Source organism: Triturus cristatus, chromosome 6 (assembly GCF_964204655.1).
Source record: "Triturus cristatus chromosome 6, aTriCri1.1, whole genome shotgun sequence".
NCBI lineage: Eukaryota > Metazoa > Chordata > Amphibia > Caudata > Salamandridae > Triturus > Triturus cristatus.
In genome coordinates this window covers 423,143,732-423,168,756 of record NC_140589.1, presented here as the reverse complement: position 1 = coordinate 423,168,756, position 25,025 = coordinate 423,143,732, and the positions used below count along the sequence as shown (strand labels likewise).

Below are 25,025 nucleotides of genomic sequence, written 5' to 3'. Positions count from 1 at the left end.
CAGTTCTGTAGCAGATGTCAGAGGGATTGCCCTGCCCGGCCTTGATCGGTCCTTGACGGGCAAGGACGGGCCCGCCCTTGGCCCGGGCTTCGCCCGGGCGCTGCCCGCGCGCGTCCCGCGCTGCGTGGAGCCTGGGAATTATTTAAGCAGCCCGGGCGCTGCCTGGTGACATCAGCGGCAGGCGCCCGGAGCTGAGGGTGCTGGGATTTGTAGTTTGGCGGCCTCCCGGCGGCGTCCCAGTTCGGGTAGAGATTGGTCTTGTCACCGCTGAAGATGCCGTTCCCCTCACGGCGAGCCTGTGACCAGAAGCAACGATGGAAGGTTCGAAAAGCGCGTCCCGCGCTGCGTGGAGCCTGGGAATTATTTAAGCAGCCCGGGCGCTGCCTGGTGACATCAGCGGCAGGCGCCCAGAGCTGAGGGTGCTGGGATTTGTAGTTTGGCGGCCTCCCGGCGGCGTCCCAGTTCGGGTAGAGATTGGTCTTGTCACCGCTGAAGATGCCGTTCCCCTCACGGCGAGCCTGTGACCAGAAGCAACGATGGAAGGTTCGAAAAGCGAGTCCCGCGCTGCGTGGAGCCTGGGAATTATTTAAGCAGCCCGGGCGCTGCCTGGTGACATCAGCGGCAGGCGCCCGGAGCTGAGGGTGCTGGGATTTGTAGTTTGGCGGCCTCCCGGCGGCGTCCCAGTTCGGGTAGAGATTGGTCTTGTCACCGCTGAAGATGCCGTTCCCCTCACGGCGAGCCTGTGACCAGAAGCAACGATGGAAGGTTCGAAAAGCGCGTCCCGCGCTGCGTGGAGCCTGGGAATTATTTAAGCAGCCCGGGCGCTGCCTGGTAACATCAGCGGCAGGCGCCCGGAGCTGAGGGTGCTGGGATTTGTAGTTTGGCGGCCTCCCGGCGGCGTCCCAGTTCGGGTAGAGATTGGTCTTGTCACCGCTGAAGATGCCGTTCCCCTCACGGCGAGCCTGTGACCAGAAGCAACGATGGAAGGTTCGAAAAGCGCGTATACCCCATTTAGCTACACAATAAGGACCAGTAATCAGTAAATAAAGTCAAGAAATTTTATTACAAGTTAGTAGTCAGGCTAATGTAAATCAATCCAAATACCATGCTGTGAAGGTAAAAAATAACAAATGAACAGCCAAACCTTCTAAGTTCAGTAACAGCAGTACAAAGAATTAACAGCAGAATCTGATGCTCAAAGAAGAGTCTTCTATCTTCTCTCTTACCCATGGGTAATATCTAAACTCATTGAATTTAGAGTATAAAACTAATGAGGATGGTTAAAGTAAAAGGATCTCAAAAAGTTGGAAAGTATGCAGGAACATTTTGAGAAGGTGTCAGCATTTCAGAAGCTTGTCAAGAGTCTCATAGGGATAGGGGAATAAGTGTTAGCATAAGCCATACACGGCAAATAATCAAAGGGGTAAGCATGGAGTCCTATACCTTTCACAGTCCAAAATAAATGTGGCCAACATCAGCCTGTGATAACACCAGTCAATACCACAAGAATTGTCTGGGTAACACCCATTGATCACACCATCAGGGGTTCCATTGACCTTTCCATTTTCATGCTGTGAACTGCAATTTTAGCAGATTCTCCCAGGCCAGTCCTGAGAACGAGATCATCCGTGGTCACCTGTAACTCCTTGCAACATTACTGACTAGAGCCAGTCAGTTAACGCTCTGGCTCTCCATCTTCGTTGTCCAGGTCTTCTCAGGCTTTCTATTGCTAATACAATGCTATATCTAGTTTCAAACTAACAAAGCATGTGAACATACCTGCAAGGAAAAGACAGAAGCAGAAATGGAAAATAGTACTTATGCAGAAAGATATACAGGTCTAGTTAAGTCAAGCTAAGTATCTTATTCAATAGCGCTCATTAACCCCTTCGCTGCGGCGCGAATTCCACCGCGGCGCTGGGGGGGGTGCGAGTGAGCGCGGCGCCGCCATGCTCGTGACGGAACCACGCCGTCATGAGTCACGGGCGAGCTGTGCTCATGACGGCGTGGTTCCGTCACGACTCCGCCCACTCTCTATTTCGCCCGCACAGGCGGGGAATCAGTGCCGCGTGGGATGAGCGGCCGCAGCATGACAGAACCACGCCGTGATGAGCACACGCCGCCCGTGGCTCATGACGGCGTGGTTCCGTCATGCGCACGCAAGGGGTTAATACTTGTTTGTGTGCATACAACTACAGACGAATGACACGTGTAAGTACACCAATTCTGCTTTAGATTCACGCTGCACTTTCAGTAAATGTAAAGTAAATTTTAATGCATGAATACAAGTGTAACTATGAACTACATTATGAATGCCAATGAGAAAACATTAGGGCACATGTTTACATAAATCTCTTGTTTTTAATGTAAATACATTTTACTAGTTCGAGGTAGTTCATCAAATCTCTAAAGACTTTATTTATTTATTTTAATAAAGTTAAGGCACACAGTGTATATGATTCCTAGCTCTACAGTGAACGTACTTCGGTACTGAATTTAAGTGCACACTTTACATTAATAATGTTAGAACACACAAGTATGTGGCGCTAAGTGCACATACATACTGCATATTTATGACATGTAGGGTTGGAGCCAAAATTACGCTGCTCCACAACCATTACATATCAAGAACTGGAGACATTTAATAACATGGATTAACAAAGCCCTTCACTCCCACACTGGCACAGGCGTGTCCAATGCTGAAATTTGATTGTGAACAGGCTTAGGAAGAGAGCTCAGAGACAGAGTAGAACAAGATGCTGTTTCATCTTCAAAGTTCTCCCAATGCCCGGCTCAAATTCCCAAATTTTAACATTGAGTTTAACTCTTACCTCACACCTGGAAAGTTAAACAGACGTTTGGCCATATACTCTCTGCCACATTCTACATTTTGGTGGAATGTGGCCGAGTATCACACTACCTAGGGAGGAAGGACCACATCTTTGCCACGGCATTTTATCATTCAGTGTAGATCAAGTGAGCAGCTGTTTGGGATCAATTGAGCATTCTGTGGAAATTCCACTGCAATACCAGTAATTTAACAATCTCAAATAGAAGTATTTTGGGTCTGCCTGTAAATTTACATTCAATATGAAAATTACATTTTACATGTATGATCTAAAACAAGTTAAGTTATAACTGTACACCCTCTTTTATGGCTTGTGGCTATTTTTATTGACAGCAGTTAAACTTACATTTTTGTGGGACTTTCATCGGAGCACTGCAGGGCCCACTGCCACCTATCCAGAAGCAATCCAATCTCCTTGGAGAGGAAAGTGCTTTGTCTCGCTTTCAGAAAATCAAATATTACAGTCAAGGCTACTTAAATTATGCGGCAGCAGAGGGCCAAATAATGTGACAGCGTTGAGTAAATTATATGGCAAGAAAAGGCAAATTATGCAGCATAATGCGACACATTTGGCAATAGTATTGCTTCATTAGTTGGTCATTTTATTTTTCTTAAACTTGGTAACACTCTGGGCACTGGTTGTACCTTATTAGTACCAGTTTAACGTCCACATATAGAAGGTGCCCAACCCATTTTAGCAAACGGCCTTCTACTGAGTGGCAACATGTGTTGTTGCATTATCAGTCACTTTTGAACCGTTCGAGTTAGAGACAAATCATTTGGGGGGTAAAATCTGCAGATTATGCGACAGATAGAGGATTGGGTGGCAAATGCAACACATCTATAACCATGCAAAAACCACCACTACTGGAAAATAACATTATTCAAGTGTCCCAGGCTACAGTACATGTTCAGCATGACCTCCGAGAAACACAGGTCGACCATGAGGAGCTCTTGAGTTACAAGCCAATAGCTGTGCCCAAAGGAACTGACCGGCGCCCCCCGCGCCTAGAGGAGGGGCGCCCTTAGTAGCGCCAGGGGACTGGACCTTCCCCAGGGCCGAAAAGGGGGCTGAATGAGGTGATGTCATCAGGGTGCGCTGAAGGTTATTTAAATCCGCGCCCTACGATCTTCAGCCTCTTTGTCCCTTTGAACCTCCGGCAAGCTGCAGGGGCACATCGTCGACGTGGAGGGAGTTTGAGTCGGCGGAGTGTTGCGTGTGGCACAGGAGGTTTGAGGGGGCCTAGGCGTAGCTCGCCCACATGGGGTCTGTCGCGATCGTGTATTTAATTAATTATTTCCTTTTGGAGCGCGAGGCGTCCCGCTGCCATATGCGGGGGACGCGCCGTTGTTTTGCGTGTATTTCCTATAAAGGCCGCGTGGTGATATGAACCATACTGTTAGTAGTGCGAGGCGTCTCGCTGCGATATGCGAGGGGACGCCCCCCCCCCTTTGTTGTCGAGTGTATTCGTGCTAAAAGTTTTTGGAACAATATTGCGTTTTGCACATAATGGAGTGTCCGGTCGGTTGCCGTGATGCGGCCCGTGGAGCGAGGTGTCCCGCCACCAAGCGCCCCCTTTGGTTTTCGGGTGGTTTCTCGCAGTGGGTTCGAACAATTTGGCCGTTCGCACCCATAGTTGTTGGTGCAATTGTTTGGTGAAGCAGCGTCTATACCGCTTTACATCTAGGCATACGGTGCTTGCCATATTATTTCACCAATTGATCACTCCCTCGCATACCCCCGCCAGGCATCGGGAGCGGCTCGCGGTTGGATTTTTCCTTAAAGCTGGATGAGGCGAGGTAAAAACACCCTTGAGATGAGTCTATGGTCCTCCCACTTCTACACAGTGGGGTCGAGCCCGTATGGAGGCGGTGGAGCGATACTATCCATGCAGCTCAGGAGGCGCGGTTCGCCTAAAACAGCCAGAAGTTAGCTCACAGGTACAGAGGGGGGCCGCCCCATAGCGGGTAAGATGCAGCGAAGATGCGGCTTGCGGTGAGAGGCGGCCCTCGGCTTTCGCATCGCTTGCGCTTTATGTCAAAGTCATTAGCCCGGATCTTGGTATATATTCTACTTACGATCAGGAATTTTGCTCTCTTAATGCGCTGCATGCCAAAGAACTTTTTCAAGGCACCATTAGATCTGCCAGTGCGCTTCATGCAAAGAACTTTTCAAGGCATCATAGTCCGGTGATTTGTTCTTCTGTATCCTTGCTGTGAACGCGTATGTATAACAACATATATAGCGGAGGTAGTTGTATTACATAGTATTAGAAGTCTTTGCGCATCATGCCGCCGGCTTCCTGTATTTGCTGTATTTATTGTCCTGGAACTGTAAGTTGTGTACCGGTGGGTGATTTACAGTGACTTTCTTATATCATAATAATTAGCATAAGATGTAAAACAATATGTATAATGATTGTAGTCGTTTCTCAGGGTATCAGAAGTCGTTGCTGGGCATCATGCCGTCGGCTCCCTGGACTTGCTGTACATCCATGCGTCATGCTTTGGTGAAACGGGAGAGTCGGACGAGGCAGAGGTATTAAATATATGCAGTCAGGTTAGGGGGTTGAATTGGTAGAAGTGCCTAATGTACCATCATTTTGCGCAGTCCAAATTCACGAATTAACTGTTTCGCCTGTAATTAGGCCCGCTAAACCAGTCTTAGATGATTGGGTATTCTAAGGGTGCCATTCGTAATAACACTGGTCATTCATTCGCTTTTAGTTGGCATGCGCTGCACTTTGAAGTTCATCCCATTCCTGCAACGGGGGCTTCAGCACACTTGTACATCGTCGGGAATTAACTACTTCATCGATCATTAGGAAAGCCCTTTAATTGTGCTGTGCGGTTATTATTGGCCAGCAAAACCCGTCTGGGCTGACGGGGTAGTCCATAGGGGTCACTCAGGCACACCCAGTTGACATGCACTGCATGTTGAAGTACATCTCATTGCTGCAAAGTGTGTTTAAACACACTGGGTCTGTGTCTCCAGTCAGTTCCCACGGTTAAGGAGTCATGCTGTTCTTATTTACATTTCAAATTGAGACAGGGAGTTACTGGTTCATTTTATCTGCACCTGAATTATTGGCCTGCCATGGAAGCTGTACACTTGCATTGTTAAGGTCCCAGGTGCCATTCCCGGCGGGCACACCGATGCATACAGAGGCCGCATGCTAATAGCGGGTATTCTTACTGTGTGGGTGTACAATTCATGCCAAATGGCGCGGTAGCACACCGCTGCGCACAGCAACTGCACGCTAGTAGTGGGCATTGCTTCCGGGTGGGCGTACGCTTATTACCACTCTCGGTACATTGCAATGAGACAGTGGGATAGGGGCTGCACGTGGAAATACTGGGAGCTGATCCAGCCCAGTTTCAATAGGCGCCGGATGTGTACCTGAATCCACACGCTATAGGTCACCTGGTACAATGCATATACAAGTTCTCTAAACAGCAGGATTTGCGGACTGGCTTTCCTTCATTGATAAGGTACACGTTGGAATAGGCTCTTGCAGGCACAGCTGAACAGAACTTTGCGTACTCGGGTAGCTCCCATTACACCAACTCCAGTAAGGTTATGTAGTCCAGTAGGAACTCTGTAGATCTAAAACCGGACAATGCTGTTATTGTAAAGGCAGCACATACTCATTTCCGTTTTATGTTACCAGCAATAAGGAAATCAGCCATTGGTCTCAGTCACTTTTAGTACGTTTGGTCCCAATACTCCTGTCAGGGGCAATAACCAAGTTTCCTGGGGGTAACACGGTACGGTTAAAATTGCCAGCCATAATGGTCCTGGTGGCTAAGTCTCTGAGGAATGTAAAGCAGCTTGTTTTACCTTATAATCTCTTGAATTACCAAATGAAAAGACACCACACAGGTAGTTATGTCAAATATATATGTATTTATTGCTAAATATACTCTACTAATCACTTTATGAGATTAGAGCCAGGTAAACATTCAAAGATCAACAATTCTCAATAAATGAAGGACAAATATGGCTGTAGCCCTAGGGGCGTACCAGACCATATATTAATATAAAAAAAAAAATTTAAAAAAAAAATGGTTTAACAGTTCAAAACTTTTACCTTCTTCCAGTTATCTGTGAAACGTTAGGGTCAGTTCAGCACAAGGGACATAAGCTCTGTCTTGCCAACATAATCACATGGCTGGTGTGATAGTATAGGGGGAATCAGACTTGGCCTGAATGGAGAACGTCTCATCAAGTGCTCATGGTGCTGCTAAGAAGTCAGGAAACAGATGAAATTTTGTCTGCTTACAAATACCCTTGAGCCGCTAGTGCGGGGGAACCAATTCTGGCATGGATGTAGTTTCTTGTTATGTTTTCACGGTGATGCCAATAAGTGTGAGAAGACAGTGCAAAAACATACTCAAGGCTTTGTTGCAGGAGGACCCCTTCCAAAACCCAAGTTTACAATCACCAGTTTGTGCCGATATGGAACAGTATTTATTCCTTTCACGTAGGGGGTCTTTTGCGAGGGACATAACCGTTAGGGTAGTAGTCAGTTTGGGGCTGAACGGTGAGTATTGTTGCGTGGGCTACCGGGTCTGGCTAGTTACCAGGCAATAAATGAAATCATCCAGCCGCTGCTTCCCTCGACCAAGGGCAACGCCATCTTCACATAGTGTTGGCCATGCGGGGGTGGGAAGATTTATAATAAAGAGGCACATAGCAGAGGATACGGTAACCGGAGGCTCCCTGGTAAAGGTGGTTATGGAGTACAATTTACAAACTTCACCTCGGGCACAGGGTAATTACCCGGCAGGTGCTACATTATCATGGTAACCCAGCCATTTATACCCCTGTGGCAGCCTGTAACCACAGGTCTTAACAGTAAGGGGCGAAGCAAAACCAGCCTTTTATACCCCTGTGGCGGCCTATAACCACAGGTCCTAGCCAGTAAGGGGCAAAGCAACACCTCGCACAAAGGGAGCAGCCTTGTCAGTGGGTGGAGCAATAGCTCAGAGGGTGGCAGTGCAGGAGTCCAGCCCAGTGCAAGTCCGGCTCAAGAGGGCCTGTTGATGGACACAAAATATGTAGCATAGCTGAGTGGTTTCTAGGCACAAGGAGGTGCCTGGTTGGTAAGTTAACTATGACTGATGTCAGCAGGTAACGGTATGGGGCAGTAGTTCTTCTTCGTCTGGCTGGCGACAAACGGGACTGACCTGCCGGTGGTCCCGGACGTCACCTGGCTGGTGACAGAGTTCTGACCTGCTGGGGGTCCTAGACTTCATGGGCATACCGAAGAGGCATACCGGAGAGGCTCGGGAGAGTACACTTAGGGTTACACTAAGGTTGCAGGCATCCCGGTGGGCAGAATTGCTATTGGAGGCCCCAAGGGACTAGTTTCCTTGGGGAGGGAGGTGGATGTCATAAAGTAAAAACGGGAGATAGTGTTGGGCCTTCCCAATTCGGTGGGCATTAAGAGAGGCTTCTGGACAATGTGCCAGCTGCTGAGGTTAGTTGCCAAGATATTTTATCTAATGCATTCTTGGGCCTGGTAAATTATCACAAGGCTGTAAGAGGGTGCGTTATTACGCCACCGCTCAATGACCGATGGTCTGAAGGGAAGTTTCTATATGTGGTCGGTAGGATAACGCAGGCAGTATAAGCTAAGTGGGTTCTGGTTAAGGCCAAGGACAAGCTGGGGAAGAAAGTGATCCGGGCGACAAGTAAGAGGAAGGCAGCGGGTCCAACACGTCCTCCGCTGTCCCAGGAGACATGGGGAGTCTAATTGGGTTGCGCTAGCATCTAGGCACCCGTACGGGCGGAAATTTTATGGAGGGCCTGGGGTAGTAGTTCCCTTAAGGATAGCGGTGGTGGAAATACAGCTGGTGACAGGTTCCTGGCAGGGGGTCAAGGATTATTTCAGGGGAAACAGGAGATGGTGTAAAGAAAGGGGCAGGTAATGTATCACAGGACGGCCCAGATAACAAAAGGGAGAGGTGGAATCAGGATGGAGGGCATAATTTTGGTAGACAGGCAGTGGCTCATACAAACAATACTAGGGGCCATTTGGGAGCACAGTTAGCGCGGGGGAAGGGCGAGCGCGCCAGGGAGCTTCTCGCCCTGTGGCGGTTCAACAACTGGATGGCCCCCAGAAAGGGGTAGGAGCCACGTGTGCAGAGGGTAGGCGAAAGGGGGGACTGGCCTGCTGGTGGTCCCTGACTCTTCTGCCCTAACCCACAACCTATGGACTGAGGTGAACCCTGGGGAGGCTGCCTGAGTGCAGGTACCCCGGTGGGCATGCCAGTGTGCCATGCGGGGCCCTGGTTTACAAGTAGTGCAACTGTTCGCTGTAGCGCGTTGGGGCCTGCTGGCACAATGTGCACAGCAGAGTGGGGGCTTGGTGGGCCGAGACGGCCAAGTTCAAGTGTATGGCCAAGTTCAAGAGTTCAAATGTAATGTGGTGCATATCTTCTTTACTGCCTTTGACAGGCCAAGGCCACTAAAGTGTACGGCCAAGCTCAAGTTCAAGTGTAATGTTGTGCCTAATTGCCTGGCAGCCTTCGTCAAGTTAATACCGCTAAAGAGTGATGCTTTGATAATTTTATATCCAAAAGGGATACTGTTACTCTCGTGTTGGTCACTGGTGAATTACCTGTTTCGTGAATAAAAAGGCTACGCCATGAACGACACGCTCTGCTTCTGAGAGTTCTTGGGCAAATGGGAAGAGTGAATGTCACGTGTGCGCCTACTATGACCGGCGCCCCCCGCGCCTAGAGGAGGGGCGCCCTTAGTAGCGCCACGGGACTGGACCTTCCCCAGGGCCGAAAAGGGGGCTGAATGAGGTGACGTCATCGGGGTGTGCTGAAGGTTATTTAAATCCGCGCCCTGCGATCTTCAGCCTCTTTGTCCCTTTGAACCTCCGGCAAGCTGCAGGGGCACATCGTCAACCACCCACCCACCCGGCAAGAGAGCGAGGGCGGAACCGTGACAGTAACAACAAGCAAGCACAACAATGGCGGTTCAACAACTGGATGGCCCCCAGAAAGGAGTAGGAGCCACGTGTGCAGAGGGTAGGCGGAAGGGGGGACTGGCCTGCTGGTGGTCCCTGACTCTTCTGCCCTGACCCACAACCTATGGACTGAGGTGAACCCTGGGGAGGCTGCCTGAGTGCAGGTACCCCGGTGGGCATGCCAGTGTGCCATGAGGGGCCCTGGTTTACAAGTAGTGCAACTGTTCGCTGTAGCGCGTTGGGGCCTGCTGGCACAATGTGCACAGCAGAGTGGGGGCTTGGTGGGCCGAGACGGCCAAGTTCAAGTGTATGGCCAAGTTCAAGAGTTCAAATGTAATGTGGTGCATATCTTCTTTACTGCCTTTGACAGGCCAAGGCCACTAAAGTGTACGGCCAAGCTCAAGTTCAAGTGTAATGTTGTGCCTAATTGCCTGGCAGCCTTCGTCAAGTTAATACCGCTAAAGAGTGATGCTTTGATAATTTTATATCCAAAAGGGATACTGTTACTCTCGTGTTGGTCACTGGTGAATTACCTGTTTCGTGAATAAAAAGGCTACGCCATGAACAACACGCTCTGCTTCTGAGAGTTCTTGGGCAAATGGGAAGAGTGAATGTCACGTGTGCGCCTACTATACAAAAGCTCCAGGAAACTGGCAAAAGCATAACTGGCTGGGAAAACGTCACACTAAAACCTGACCAGTATAGGTGCAGATTACAACGAGCATTGACAAATCCAATATGTTCAAGTTGCACAGCATCGGCAAAAATGCTTGAGAGATTATAACCTAACGCTATAAATTGGAATTCAATTATTTTATTATGCTTTTAATAGGAAGTTTCTTTGATTTCGAATCGCACTTCTATGCTATTCATAAATACTGTCAAAGTTTTCAACCCTGGAAGGTTGGCTGGCTTCTGGCTTTTCAATACTGGGCTCACGATCTGAGATTTCGATACATCTCAGCTGCACAGAATTAAACCAGTAAACCATTCCCCGGGCTAAATGATTACGCTGGTCGGAAATACAGTTCTTCAGATACATAATAAAAAAAAATTAAGACAAAAGTAAACGATTATTTAATAAAAGTCAGTTTCAATAAAATAATACGGCGAGAAAATTTAAATAGTCAAGGGCGAGAAAATTTAAATAGTCAAGGGCGAGAAAATTTAAATAGTCAAGGGCGAGAAAATTTAAATAGTCAACATTGGCTCTGTACCTGCTCACACACCATTAGGCAAAAAACTATTGGATTAGGTGACTACCTGTGCTGGGTCGTGAACTGACGACTCACTGTTTCAAACTGCCGATGATTTAAACCGGTGCTATGCGTGCTCTTAAAACAACTTGCAAGAGTGACCGAATTTTTGCGCATGCGTGTTGCCCTGAGCTTGCCAGTACGGGGAAGGAACAACAAGCATAACATTGGAAAATGAAATTATTGTCTTAAAACTGAGACTGCAGTGTTAACTGTGTAGCACTGTACTTCTCTGCGCTGTGAGAAGTGTGCAGATAGTACCATCAATACAGGCTGAGTTAAGTTCATCAGGCAATTATTAACGTGTGTTCGATGGACTAGCTGCTCTAGCACCATATGGCATATTGAAGCAGGAAACACTACTGTGCTAGAACTGTACTGCAGAAGCACACAGGTGAGAGCAATACGGAGCAGGGATGGGGTGGGCTGAGAAACACATGGGAGAGAGATAGCAACACAGAGCACCAGGGGAGTGAAACTGACGAGGGACTAGCGCAAACCAGAGCATTGGTGGTGGGATAACATGAGGGAGACAGCTAGGCAATTCGTGTATTCTCATGGAGTGCTTTAGCACAAATAAAAAAGTAGTTACCTAAAAGTGAGCAGTGGAAGGACACAAGTAAAAAGGCAATGCTCTAGGGGAGGGAAAATACAAGGTGGGCAGGCTTTAAGTCCACGGTAAGTTTTTGGTGAGCTGACAACAGTTTGCTGTCTGGTAGGCGCAGCCTAAAAATCAGCAAAGAGGCACCCAAAAGCAACTTCTCATATTTGGGCATGTAAACTATTTAACTCTGTGCTCAATCACATTTAATTTCAGTAATGGGACAAACCAAATTGAATAACCATTTTGGTAAGTAAATCTAGAAACTTAGCTGACCACATTTTAGCAATAAAAGAGATAAGTGAAACTTTTACTCAGTGCAACAGACATAACAACTGGAATATTCTGTGATCCTCCCGTTGTTTGCAAAACCAACGACCCCAGTAGAAAAAGTCCCTGCAAAGCTGATCAGAAAACAAACAATATCAAACTTGTAATAAACATCTGTATCAAAAAGACGGCAACAAGACATCTGGCTCTAGATTGAATTCTCAAAAAGTATGACAAAAAGTAATGTCTAGAAGAGGCAATTTCAATTTTAATTCCAGATAATCGAGTACAATAAGTCAAGGTTCCTACCACTGTTATTAGTTACACATTATCCATGGTACCAGAAGAATCCTACATTGCTAGAACAATAAACTCAAAAGCAACTTCGGCAACAAGTAAAGCCCAGGTGAGGCCTGCTTCAACCAGCTAATAGTCATTCACTGACGCACTCATAAGAGAGAATCATACACCCAGCATCAGTAGTACAACCAGTCCATTAGGTGAGTCCCAGAAAACCCCATGCCAATAAGCAAACAATGTTCCACTGTCTTCAGTTCACTGTCTCCAGAACACTGATGCCATTGTATGGGAGAGTGTTGGAACTGGAATGACACCTGCATGGTGTACAATTGTGAGCCCTGCCTGCCCAACACTGAGTATGTGGTATACCAATTCTTGGATCTTTGGCCCTAGGCTCATGCTAACCTAGAATGTGTGTGGGGGTCTAGATCTGCCTTTGACAAACCACTAATCCTGGACTTGTGCTTGACCTGCAGGGGTGCACCTAGCAAGCCTTCAATAGTGACAGAGGACAACTGTCCTTGTCACAGGTTCATGCATATAGTGCAGTGGTGGCAGCAAGCATACCATGATTTGTAGTGATCTTAGTGTGATCAGGCCTTTTTACTTCTGTCACTAAAGTAGAAGCCTACTGGCCCACAGCCATAGATTTCAGATGCCAATGATGAACCTGGAATCCTAGTGCGTAGATCCCGACCGCATGGAGGAATGAGTTTTTATCTTGTAGAGCGCGCGACAGCTGCCCCAGCAAGGGGGCATCCCAGCGCTAATGCAGGAAAGACAGACACAACAAGAAGCCTGCCAAAACAAAACTAGGAGGCGGGGAAAAGATGGGTTTTAATGGCCTTTCTAAATGCCACATAGTTGTCAAGGCCACAGATCTGCGCAGGGAGTGCGTTCCAGAGGATGGCGACTTTATACCCAAAGGAGCGACCACCCGACCGAACTCTACGGGGTCGGGAAACCACCACCAGATGCTGGCCCTGTGAGCGGAGGCTTCGCGAGGGGGCATAAGGTAGCAGAAGGTCAGCCAAAATGGGAGGTGAGGCCAGTTTCAAAACCTTAAAGGCGATACACAAGGCCTTGAATTCAATGCGTCTGGCTACCGGTAGCCAGTGCAGGCGGCGGATAGCATTGGACACAGAGCAGAATTTGCATAAACCTAACAGTGCTCTAGCAGCTTCATTCTGTGCTCTTTGCAGCCTCAGGACCTCCGCTTTGTTGGATCCTAAATAGAGGGAGCAGGCGTAGTCGAGTCTAGACAGAACCGTCGCCTGAATAATGACCTTACGGGTAGAGGCGTCAAAAAGGCCCAACAGGGGTCTAAGCCCCCGAAGGAGACCAAAACATGTCCCGGCTGTTTTTTTTTGTTTGGACTTGATAATTTAAGGAAGAGTCAAGCCAAACCCCAATATTTTTTACCACCTGTTTAGGGAAAGGGGGATTACCGAGACTGGTTGGCCACCAAAGATCACTCCACCGACCATGGTCCCTACCCACTTACAAAACCTCAGTTTTGTTAGAATTCAGTTGGAGGCAGTTGTTGTTCATCCACTCGGGCACTGCCGCAAGGTCGCCCTGAAACTTGATGGTGTCCTGCTCGGTGTTGTTAGAAAGTGCCACCACCAACTGAGTATCGTCCGCGTAGGAGACCATGGTCAAGCCCCTACTGCTGGCAACTGCTGCTAGAGGCTGAACATAGATATTGAACAGTAAGGGACTACGAGAGGAGCCCTGAGGCACCCCTTGTTTGACTTGATGTTCGCCAGAGGCGAACGGGGGGTCAATGACCGAGAACGACCTCTCATGAAGAATTGAGCCCAGCCACTCCAAAGCCGAACCTGTAATTCCAGCCTCTGCAAGGCGTCTCAGCATTATGTCATGAGAAACCGTGTCGAACATGGCGCTCAGATCTAACAAAATCAGCGCCGACGTCTGACCCTCGTCAACAGCTGACCAGAGGTGTTCTGTAACTGCTAAGAGTGCTGACTCCGTGCTATGACCTGGCCTATGAGTCTGGTGTGGAAGAGGCATGTTGCACACTGCATGACAATATAAGTGAACCAGAGTGACACAGGCCTGTGGGTTTCATTTAGAAAATAATCCTTGCCTGTTCCTCGAACAGGTTAAGTGTTAGATGACGTTCCAGAGACTTTAGGTAGGAGGTGGTAAAGCAGATACTTAAAATTCAGTTGGTGACTAGTCTTCTTTAAATTGCCATTTGGTAGATGGTAAGACTGAAGGGTGGAACTGCAGTTCCTGTTGTATGGGTGTGAAAGGTCCTTTAGGGGGAGTGTTCTTCCTGATCGCTGTCAGGTATAGCTGTTGATAGTCAGGTGCAGACTGCTCACATCTATTTGTGCCTCTGCTGTGGGTGCTGAAGGGCACCACTCACGGCAAAGATGTGTGGCCTGATTTACATGTTGGCTGTAAGGATACTCCTTCTCAACGACAACAGGCTATTCTTACCACCAACATAATGATCCGGCTCCCGATTTAAATGTGGACCGGCTATAGGTTTTGCAATGATGGTGACTACTCTGTCACCGCCATAGCCAAACTTCTCCGACAGCTCAAAGGAGTAAGGGCCGTCAGAGAAATGTCCGCCCACCCAATCAGGGTAGGCATATATGTAGCCATTTTTTACCGTTCCGTCACCGCCAGCAAACCCTGGTGGTTAGGGACAGTAAAATGCTAATATTGCTCCCCCTGCAATGGGAGATGACCTTCATTGTAAGGGCAACATTACATTTTTGATTTATAAAAAAAATAAATCTCATACCAGGATTTCCTTTTTGAAAAGAAAAAAGAAAACGGTTTGGTGCAGGGCAGCATCATGCTGATGCAGCCTTGCACCAAACAGATAAATGCATTGGCATAAACTGCCGTGATGGCGGTACCTGCCAAAGCATGATAGATGACCGACTGCTTGGCAGTCATTTATAAATTTGGTGGACGGTCCCTCCGCCATGGGGACAGAGGAATTCAATCCGTCCCCCTGGCGGAGCGATTGGTCATCGGCCAAATAATAAATCAGGCCCTTAGTTTGGAAGACAGCCTGAGGAGGACACATAAAAATATAACAAAACCACTTATGAAAGGGCAGACAGACAATCCACATCCCCGAATGCCTCCCTGTATAAGAGAGGGAGCTGCTGACCTACCTGTGGTTCCAGTTCCAAGTTGTGAATCACATAGGACCACCGCACAACCAGGATTGGTGTCTGCTTGTCAGCCAGCTTCCCAGAAGTGAGGGAAAGCTTATCTGGAGTCAGACCTGGAGGAAGAACTACCGTGCTGTTGTGGAAACCTGAGGAGCCCTGCCTGAGTCAGAGGGAAAGAGCGAGCTGACCGTACAGTTGGAGCGGACTGCTAGTGTGTACATACGCATTTGACCCTGGTGATGTGGTCCGTCCAACAGTCTCAAGACTAGCGCGACTGGTACTGTAGACTGGGAGGCAGTCATTGAACTCATTGAGGGACCCACAGCATTTATGGAGCATGACTGAGCAGCTCCTGCTGTCACCACCATTGTCGCACTTGCTCAAGTGTGTACGATTAGCCTGCTCAACTGAAAAAAGAATTGGCTTGCCCTGCGACATTTGTTTAATGACCATGATTGTGGTTGACTTTACTAAAGCATAACCAATCCATGCTCATGGCCGGACAGGCCAGCCAGGCAAGCGGACAATCCTCTGGGAGGCTGGTGCCACAGGAGGACGGATTTGACACTTGGAGGCCAGTTTCGGCCTCCTGGAGTGGCTGCGCACGTCACTGGTTCTAGCGCACCTTAGCACACCTGTACATGGGGGCGGAATTTATTATTTTTGCCTGCACTGTTTTATATTCCCAGACAGACCGGCCCGAGCAGTCCCAGCTGCCGAAGGAGAATCCTGCAAACCCCGATGCCATCCGCAGGGTGCTTAATGTGCTGACTGCTTGCGCGGCTCGTCCGTCACTGACGCAGAGTGTGTGAAATGAAATACGCAGCTCTGAAGAGAAAGCGGCTGCCTTAAGGCACTCTGTGCTGCAGCACTGATTGGCTGATAGCCCTGAGCACTAAATCAGACTTACCTGTCCCTGCCATAAAGCACCTCAAAGCCATCAAACGCCTGCTACGCCTGCATTTGGAAGGAGGGACTGGGATACCGCCACATCCCAGGGAGGCCCAGGGCCCCCACACGCAAGATTCACCAGAGTGGAGGAACCGGACCTGCCACACCCTGCGAGGCACACCTGCTGCTGATGGCATCAAAGCCCGGAAGGTGGCCACTACCTGAAGCCAGACGCCCTCCCTGCTGCATTCAGAGCTCTGCTGAGAAGCCTCTGCCGGACCCGAGTCACTGTGCTGAGATTCAGTTTACGTTTTGGTACACAACCTGCTTAGCACTCAGGTTTAGGACAGAAAAAATAAAGACTGATTGAGACCACTGAAGGTCAGATCAGAAGCTAAAATAAAGGCAGACAACGGACCACTTGGTGGTTTGAATGCCTATGAATCATAATAAGGAGAGAATAGGTGTTTACGTTTTTCGGTAGATTTCTGACATCAGGAGGGTATGTTCTGTTCAGAGGTGTACTGGAAAATAATGTTAGGGTATTGATTCTTGAAAGATGGAAGAACTTTCATAAAATAGTTTTTGTTAATTTTGGTATGCCAAACATGGATACCTGAGTGGCAGGTAAAAAGGAGCCAATTGATGAAGCTGCCTGTGGTAACTGCTAAGTATGCTTTATGAACCATGAGAAAGGTCTAGAAGGCAGTGACTTCATAGGCAGCCAACTTACGGACTACGCAGGCAGCGTGAAGTACTTAAGGCTACACAGAAAGAAGGCTCTAGCAAAGATGTTGTAAGTTTTCGAAAGGCAGCTGAATGTCTACTGTGGCAAGCCAGGACACAACTATTGGAATGGTCCACACAATATTGTAAGCTGTGAGTAGAGTGGGGAGCAGGGGCACAACTAGACCCGAATTTCGGAGGGGACTAACACTCCTAGCCAGGGCTGGCCCTAACACTGGTCGCACACAGTGCAACAGTATTTTTTGGCACCCCTCCCCCATTTCCTCCTTCTCCATTAATTCCCTCACTACCACTCACCAACAATGCACCAAATCTCTCTATAGCACCATTCTGACAAAATGTCATTTATTTATAGCGCTACTCAGAGTTTACTCACACTCAGTTGTGTGATCTGCATGGTACACGTTCTTTGTGCTGTGTGGGTGGCAGGAGTGCCCATGTGAGTGCACGGTGAGCGATGTGACAGTGTGAGAGTAGGGTAAGAGGAGTGACTGCAGGGTGAGCGAGGTGAATTTGGGTGCGTATGTAAGTGCAGAGTGGGATGAATGAATGAATGGTTAGTGATCGGCTTGTTTGAGTGAGATTACAGATTGCGAAGTGAGGGAGACAGGTGAGTGAAGTGTCACGAGTGCAAGGTGAGTAGTGTGCTGGTGTGACTGCAGGTTGAGGTACAGGGTGAACAGTGCAAGTCCATTGTGAGTGCAGAGTGATCACTGTGAGTGCAGGGTGAGAGGGTGAATGGTGTGAGTGCATTGTGATCGCTGTGAGATACAGGGTGAGCATGAAGGGCAGGAATGAGGAGTGAGTTATCTGAATGCAGGGTGCATTCCCAGACACTTGAAGTAACTCAGCAAGTTATTGACAGTGGAGAAGGGTTTCATATATATGTTAAACTATTGCTATTATGGCATTAATCAGGGATCAAGGGTGGAGGATATAAATAATGTGGTGATCCTGCAACAAACTAACAGTCTTATGATTAGGGTTGCCAGCTCATTATTTTGATGACCCAGATGGTACAAAAATAAGCAGTCGCCTAAAGCCGTATTTTCAGCACTTATCTGTGCATACGTGGAACAGCAAATATAAATAGGAAGCATTTTTAATTGTGTTCTAGGGCTGCCTGAATGATCCATGACTGACAAAGGGAAGAAAGACAGAAAAGTCACATTACAAATAAATATACTTTTTTTATTTATAACCCTATTTAGTGTCAAGAGGAGGTCTTTGCAGGCTCTTTAAACAACACATGGCTAGCATTTTTCTTTTGGCATCCCTACATTATAATCCTTTTCATGAAATGCATTCTCACACTAGGGCAGTAAATGTAAAATACAAATGTAAGGAATAGGCAGAGTGGGGGCTCAGGTGGTACTGGAACCAGAAAAAAACTAAGCCTTGGTAACCAGTTTACAAAGGTATGTAAAAATGCAAATGGTCTTCAAAGACCTGTGAAAAAATCAGGCGTGCCGGAGATAAGTCTCCAGACACTACCCAGCCGAGCCCAAAGCAACTCCAGCTGTAGCAGCCTGGGCTGAGACACACGGGGGGGGCTGAAGCCATTTTAGCCATTTGGTCGTTACGCGCCTGGTGGGGAGTGTACAACGAGTCACATAAGGTAGAAGGCAGATACGGCGCCTGCATTGGTTTATGGCCAGAAGTCCACCCCAACCAGAAAAAACACCCCAAAGGTAATGGATTATCTGTGTAGGCATCTGGAAGAGGGCAGGAGACGGCTTTAAGGGCAGTTAGATGGATGCGAAGAGGGAGAGTTCAGAATAGGACCTGGTTCTTAGACGTATTAGGGGTATGGTGAATTATAATGAAGAAGGAGAAATGCACACAAAAGAACCAACTCCTTCAAAGGCAATTGTAGCTAAAATTTAAAACACGCTTAACAAAGATGCAAAATCCCAGGGTCCCCACACTAGAATTCATTTTGCCTAGTCAAAATCAAAAGAAACAAACATTTTCAATGCAATAGGTCTCGCATTTGCACGGGTTTCAGCTATTGGCATTGTAAATGACAATGCCTTTTATTTATGTGTTGTTTTTTTTAAAACAGTTAAATTAAAGGTATTGTTATTTACAATGGTAAATGCTTAAACTCTCGCAAATGAAACTGGGTGTTGCAAAGAATTTTACTCGTATCCCTGGTTTAGCGCTGGGCATTGGACATGCGATTATGCATTCGCTACATATTTTCATGTGTATTGGTGGCAAAGAACGTGGGCACCCGTGTTAATGTGAAAGCGGGCGCCCATGTTGTTGATTTTAAAGTGGGCGCCGTGGTGAAACCTAAAGCGTGGTGCCTGGGGGCGGGATGGAGATGAGGGGCTACGAGCTGTGGTGGCCATTAATGAGTTTGTGTTAATTTCGGCAGCCACACATAACAAAAGAATTAAGCGGTTGCCTCAGGCACGTCTTAACAGCCGTTGCAGGAAAGTCATAGATGCAGTGGGACAAAATAAGTAAAGAAAATAGTGTTCACAGACTAAATAAACATACCGTGTAACCACACAAGTAAAAAGTCCAGTCCTCATGGGAGGTTACAAATGCAGACAAGGAATTAGGAAGGAGGGACTAACAAACCAATTAAGGAATCACAAGCAACCATTTAGAAAGGACAACAACAGGAGCCAATTGAAAAGATCGGCGGAGAGTGGGCGGAGTTTCAAGTCCATACCTGAGTACAGCATGCCTCGCAGAGCAGTACATGCGCTGCCCAGGCTCGACCTAAAAACATAGGCAAGTCATGCGTGAGACAACTGTATTGAGGTGGAAGTGGAAAGGCACCTGAAATAAATTTTCTCTTAAAGGTCTGCACAGGCTCTGTCTTGGAGCCAAGATTGTTTTCATGACCTTGGGCCTCATTAGGATGGTGGGCAGACCGCCACCGACAGGCCGTTGGTGGCGGTCTGCCCAACAGCCAGGGTATCAGTCCGACAGCCGGATAACAATATCGGTGGTCGGAGTGATTTGGGAGGGCGAAAGACCGCTGCCTCAGACAGGCTCAAGGAGCCTGTAGGGGTGGCGATTGGAGTCTAATCCCTACAATGGGGGGCGATGGCTGCGGAGGCACCATTGTAGGGATTATGATGTCAGTTACCGACAGCCTTTTCATGGCTGTCCCACCTCCATGAACAGGCTGTCGGAAAGGGACTTAGGGGGACACCAGCAGGGCCCCCGTCCCCCGTGGGCCTCAGCAATGTGGCCAGGGGGGAACATGTGGTGCCCCCTATACATTAATGTACCATGTGGCAGGCACCACATGCTCCCTAGCACTACATGGTCCCTGGCACATGGTGCATGGATGTTTTCAAAATGCTTTTTGCTATTGTGGCTTGTGCAGCGCCCCTTTTCCTGGGCCGCTGCACAAGTTGCAATAGTAAACAGCATTTTACGACCACCTGCACGACGGTCGTATTGTAATTGGGCTGTCGGGACCGCTGACTTCTTGTTGGGCGGTTACATTCCTGAAACGAGGGCGATCAGACACTCATCAAATCGTTATCATAATGTGGCCCGTTGTGTTCAGGTCACTAATCAGTTTTTGGTATCATGCCTGATCTAGTACATATCCTCTGGTTTGTTTTGTGGGTCAGAATGTGCTCAAAGACCCCCATAAGCAGTGGCAAAGCGAAGGAGGCAGGACTCTCTCCAGAATCTTCTCTGTGGAATGATCTTTTAAATGTAATTTACTTTTGCTTAAGTAGAGCTAGGTGACAGGCAGAAGATAGGTATATAGGCAGATGAACACGCAGTAGAAGAGAAAAACACAGCTTTTCTTAGGGACAAATATCCTTACATTTAAGTAAGAATTCAGGGTTCTTAATTTTACACAATTTATTGTGGGATGTGACTTTCTAGGTGAATCACGTACTGCGTTTTATTTTACTACAAACTTTTTTCTTCTTTTTTGTCGTAATATGTTTTTCTTCCTGAAGCTGCTGATATTGCCTATGGACTGTCTGCCCTAGTAGTTGGTTGCTTTTTGTTACATGTGTAGGTTTAATGAAAATATAAATCCAATAAAGAGAATTTTGCTGAAATACTTATTTTCTTAAACTTGACTGCCATGATATTGCGTTTTGCTTATTTAAAGGCGTTCAAATGCGTTCCTCATTAATTTGAGAGTACTCATTGTCTTCAGAGGAGGAGCTTTGCCCTGAGCCCGTTATCAACCAGAGAATAATAGAACCTTGTTCGAACGACTCTTTTGCCTTTGTGTTGAGCTGGCACAGTCTGAACTAACTGGAGACTGGGCTTCGGGATTTGTAAGCCTACATCACCTCCACCTCCTGCAGGCAGCTACAGAACCTCAAAGTGTGACCCGTTAAAGAAGGCGCATGATGCAAAATAATTGTAAAGGGGAGCACGAGGTGTGTGAGCACCGATAACAAACATCCCAAAAATACTGAGGCTGCAGAGAGTGATCCAGCAGGTACCTACAAACAGGAATTTAGACATTTGTAAACAAAGGGGAATCGTGTATCAAGCATGCACACGCTGAGGTGCCTGGTGAACCACACCACTTTAAGCAGAAGTGATTTCCTTAAAAACTCCTAGAGTGAGAAAAGTGCTGCGTGACACAATAACTATTGCTTGCTCTGCCCCCTCCTCCTTTGCTAGAAAAGACCTCAACGGCTAAATGATCCCGGCTCATGAACTGCAGAGATGGTGTGACTTACTATATTAAGAGCCTGTTTTCTGCTTTTGTTTTTAACAGTTTCCCTTTAGTAATGTTGTTGCCTAATTCATGCTCATTTCTTGTTAGAAAATGAGGGTAAAGATTCGTTTACAATAAAATAATGCCACGGAGAAGGCAACTTGCTGCACACAGCGGCTGCTATTGCTTCCTAAATAAAAGTCTTTTTAGGCTCATGCACACAACAGGCAAACAACACACTGGCCTCGATTAAACGCATGGACTTAGGGCTCTGCTGGGTATCGCTAAGCTTCAATCATGGCCCACGCCCAATTTTTCTGCCCCCAGAGCCAGGAGGGAAGAGCCTTCATCCGTGCTCAGTGGACATTCTACTCTGTACTACAAAAAAAACAAAAAAACAAGCATTTAGAATGTAATAGGACTTGCGTTTAAGCGAAACCTATTGCATTGCATCAAGGAAAACGGGAGGGGGGGCACGGACAAAGGGAGAGCGGGCGGGGGAGGGGGTGAGAAGGCATGGAAAAAATAGTGCTCACAGTCTGAATAACACGTACATACCGTGTAACACTCAAAGTAAAAGGGCCAGTAGCCATGGGAGGGTACAAATGACGACATGGTCATAATTAGGAGGGACTAACAAGCCTCATAATCAATCAGAAGACAGCATTTAAGAAAGACAAAGACACAAGCCAATGAAAAAATGTGCGGGCAGGACTTCCCTCACGTAGTGAACTACAGCAGATCTTCACCAGAGCAGCACTTGCGCTGACTCCATGCTCGACCTAAAAAGGAAAAGCAAGGTCGCATCTACAAAGCTACAACAGTGACTTTCCACTGCAGTCACATTTACTGAAAGTAGCACAAGCACTTAAGGTGGAAAAAGACAGAGAAACAGATGCAAGGACATGGAGAAAGGCATTGCAAAAGTAGTGATATTGAACTTTTAACTTTAAGAAATTGGAAAAATCAGCAAAGGCAATGAGTGTGCAGGCTCACACTATTGCAAGCACCAAGTTACACGTTAACCCCAAACCCCCCTCCCCCCCCCCACACTGCAAGAATTTGTGGTAACCAGTGTAGAATCTGAAATATAAGCAAGAAATGAATCCACACAAACGGTTCTCAGTCAAGGGTAAGATGACAGCGTTTATTAGAAACCAACAACAGATTAGCGTGCAGCACGGGGGCACCCAGCAAAGTCACTGAGTGCCCAAAGATGTGACATTGGTGATAGCTTTTATAAGCCAAAACCACAAAGGATACGGCATCATCACATTCGTAGCACAAATTAAGCATAGTTCATTTGACCAATTTGCAAGGGCCTAGATAGTTATATACCATTTAAGGTCCGAAAAGTACTATTGCAGACTGCGTGACCTAGGTCTGCTTCTGGGACTTTCCACTGTAATGTAAGATATAGGTCTGGTGCTTTTCCAGTTAATAGTTGCAACATAATAGAAAGGACCAGACATATTACAAAATGTGCTATGCTGAAATGTCTGTGTCTACATGAGCATCTCTCCCTGTCACGTATTATTCTTGATCGAACCTTGTGTTACAAAAGCTGTGTCTCTGAAGCGAATGGTAAAGTACGGGCATTTTGTGCACTGCTTTTCATGTCAACTTAGCAGGGCCTAGAAGCTTACAGCATTTGGTATCATACAAGAAAGATGGCTTCTACACCAGCACATTGTAATACTCTTACAAAGATCTATTTAATGTAAGGATATTCCAATTTACTGACTACCCATCAAAAAGCTCCCTTACCATTGAAGCACTCAGGGTAAGTTGATCACGTCTCATGTAGTAAAGAAAATTATCTAATTAATTCCCCCCTGGACTTAGAACCTTCCTAGATGGCTAGATTATTACCTCCAGCCTTGATTATCTGAATGTCTTATACATAGGGATTTCAGAAAACTAGCTAGCCTTTTTACAGAAATACTAGAACATTGAGGTTCATCTGGCTACTTGCCTCACACATCTACACCATGTGACCAAGGACAGAATATCTCTTCACTGGCTTCCCAGGAAGGCCGAAGCTTTGTTCAAATGTCTTTCCTTATTATCTAGGACTGAAGGAAAGAACTGAAGACACACCCCTTAAAGAACACTAACAGTCCATTTTAGCTCCAAGAAACCAACTATGCTTCCATTCCCACGCTGACTGTGTCAATGCCTTGGATCCTGTACAGCACTCCACTGCCAGTCAGCTGGAGTCGCGATATATAAGTAGCACATATATACATTTAGAAGTAAGGAAGGGGTGTCTCCTAGCACCGTTTAAAGAAAATTAACCTCTACTCCCTGCCAGGCCCTATACCCAGCTGAACCGAGCTTCCTTGCAAAACAGCCTGCGGCCTATCCGCGGTGGGCGGCCGATGCTTAGGGCACTTGGCCGTTGATCCTGCAATAATCTTCTGGAGCATATCAAGCTGGAAAAAAAGTTCCCTAAATTTCAGAAAAAGACTAAACGTTCCTATTCTAGTTAATCTCTCTGGCAACAATGGCTGACACCGAAATACAATTTTAAAATGTTGTTATATTTTATTACTCTTAGTTTATTTGTGGTTTTGTGAAGAGCTGCCTAGAGTTCTTAAAACATTCATTCATACCCAGAGCCGGCTTTAGGGCAGTGCGACTGGTACGGTCGCACTGGGTGCTGACCAGTGGATTGTAGTAAAATGAAAACAAAAAGTGAACTTGTAATTTGTAGCTTGAAACTAAGGACTGCCATTAATTATGGGGTTAAACACTACAACTCCCACGAATCCACCAACTGCGAAGGAAAACTTGGAAGTCAATCCCTTTGGAGTGCTTACTAATTTTGTAGAAAGATTCAGGTCTAGACATATAGATATCAAGAAAGCAAATTTGAGCTCATAATTATACGTAAAATAAAGTGCAAGGGGGTTATCTGAAGGGATGGGTCGGAAATGCCGGTTTGCGGGATTATCAGAAGCCATTAATACCACAGCAGATAAAAGGGCATGAACATATTCAGTACTTACTCAGATGGCATGCTTGTCATGACCAATGATCTCTTTGGCTAAAAGATTAAAAGACAAAGAAACAATAATTAGTGTTTTATTCGTACCAGTACTAAAACTATATATGTAACAAAAATAAATGCAACAGCAATGAAATAAATACAAGCATAGCTATCTTTTATAGCACTAGCTTCGGCGTAGACTAAAGGTTAAGCATGTCACCAGAATAAGAAAAATGTATAAAAATGTGCAATCTAGCACCAGTGTGGCATGAGAGGTAGCATCTGATCATTTCTTGAGCAATGA

The 25,025-nt window shown here is 46.9% G+C and overlaps 1 protein-coding gene across 4 annotated transcripts in view; it reads right to left on the bottom strand.

Moving 5' to 3' along the window:
• The window catches only part of MCPH1 (microcephalin 1), a 1,335,298-nt gene that overhangs the window by 811,192 nt on the left and 499,081 nt on the right, over nucleotides 1-25,025 (bottom strand). For all 4 annotated transcript variants that reach the window (XM_085610826.1, XM_085610823.1, XM_085610822.1 and 1 more), the window contains one exon: nucleotides 24,741-24,778. In XM_085610826.1, coding sequence (XP_085466952.1) covers nucleotides 24,741-24,778 — 38 coding nt within the window. The remainder of the gene's footprint in view (nucleotides 1-24,740; nucleotides 24,779-25,025) is intronic.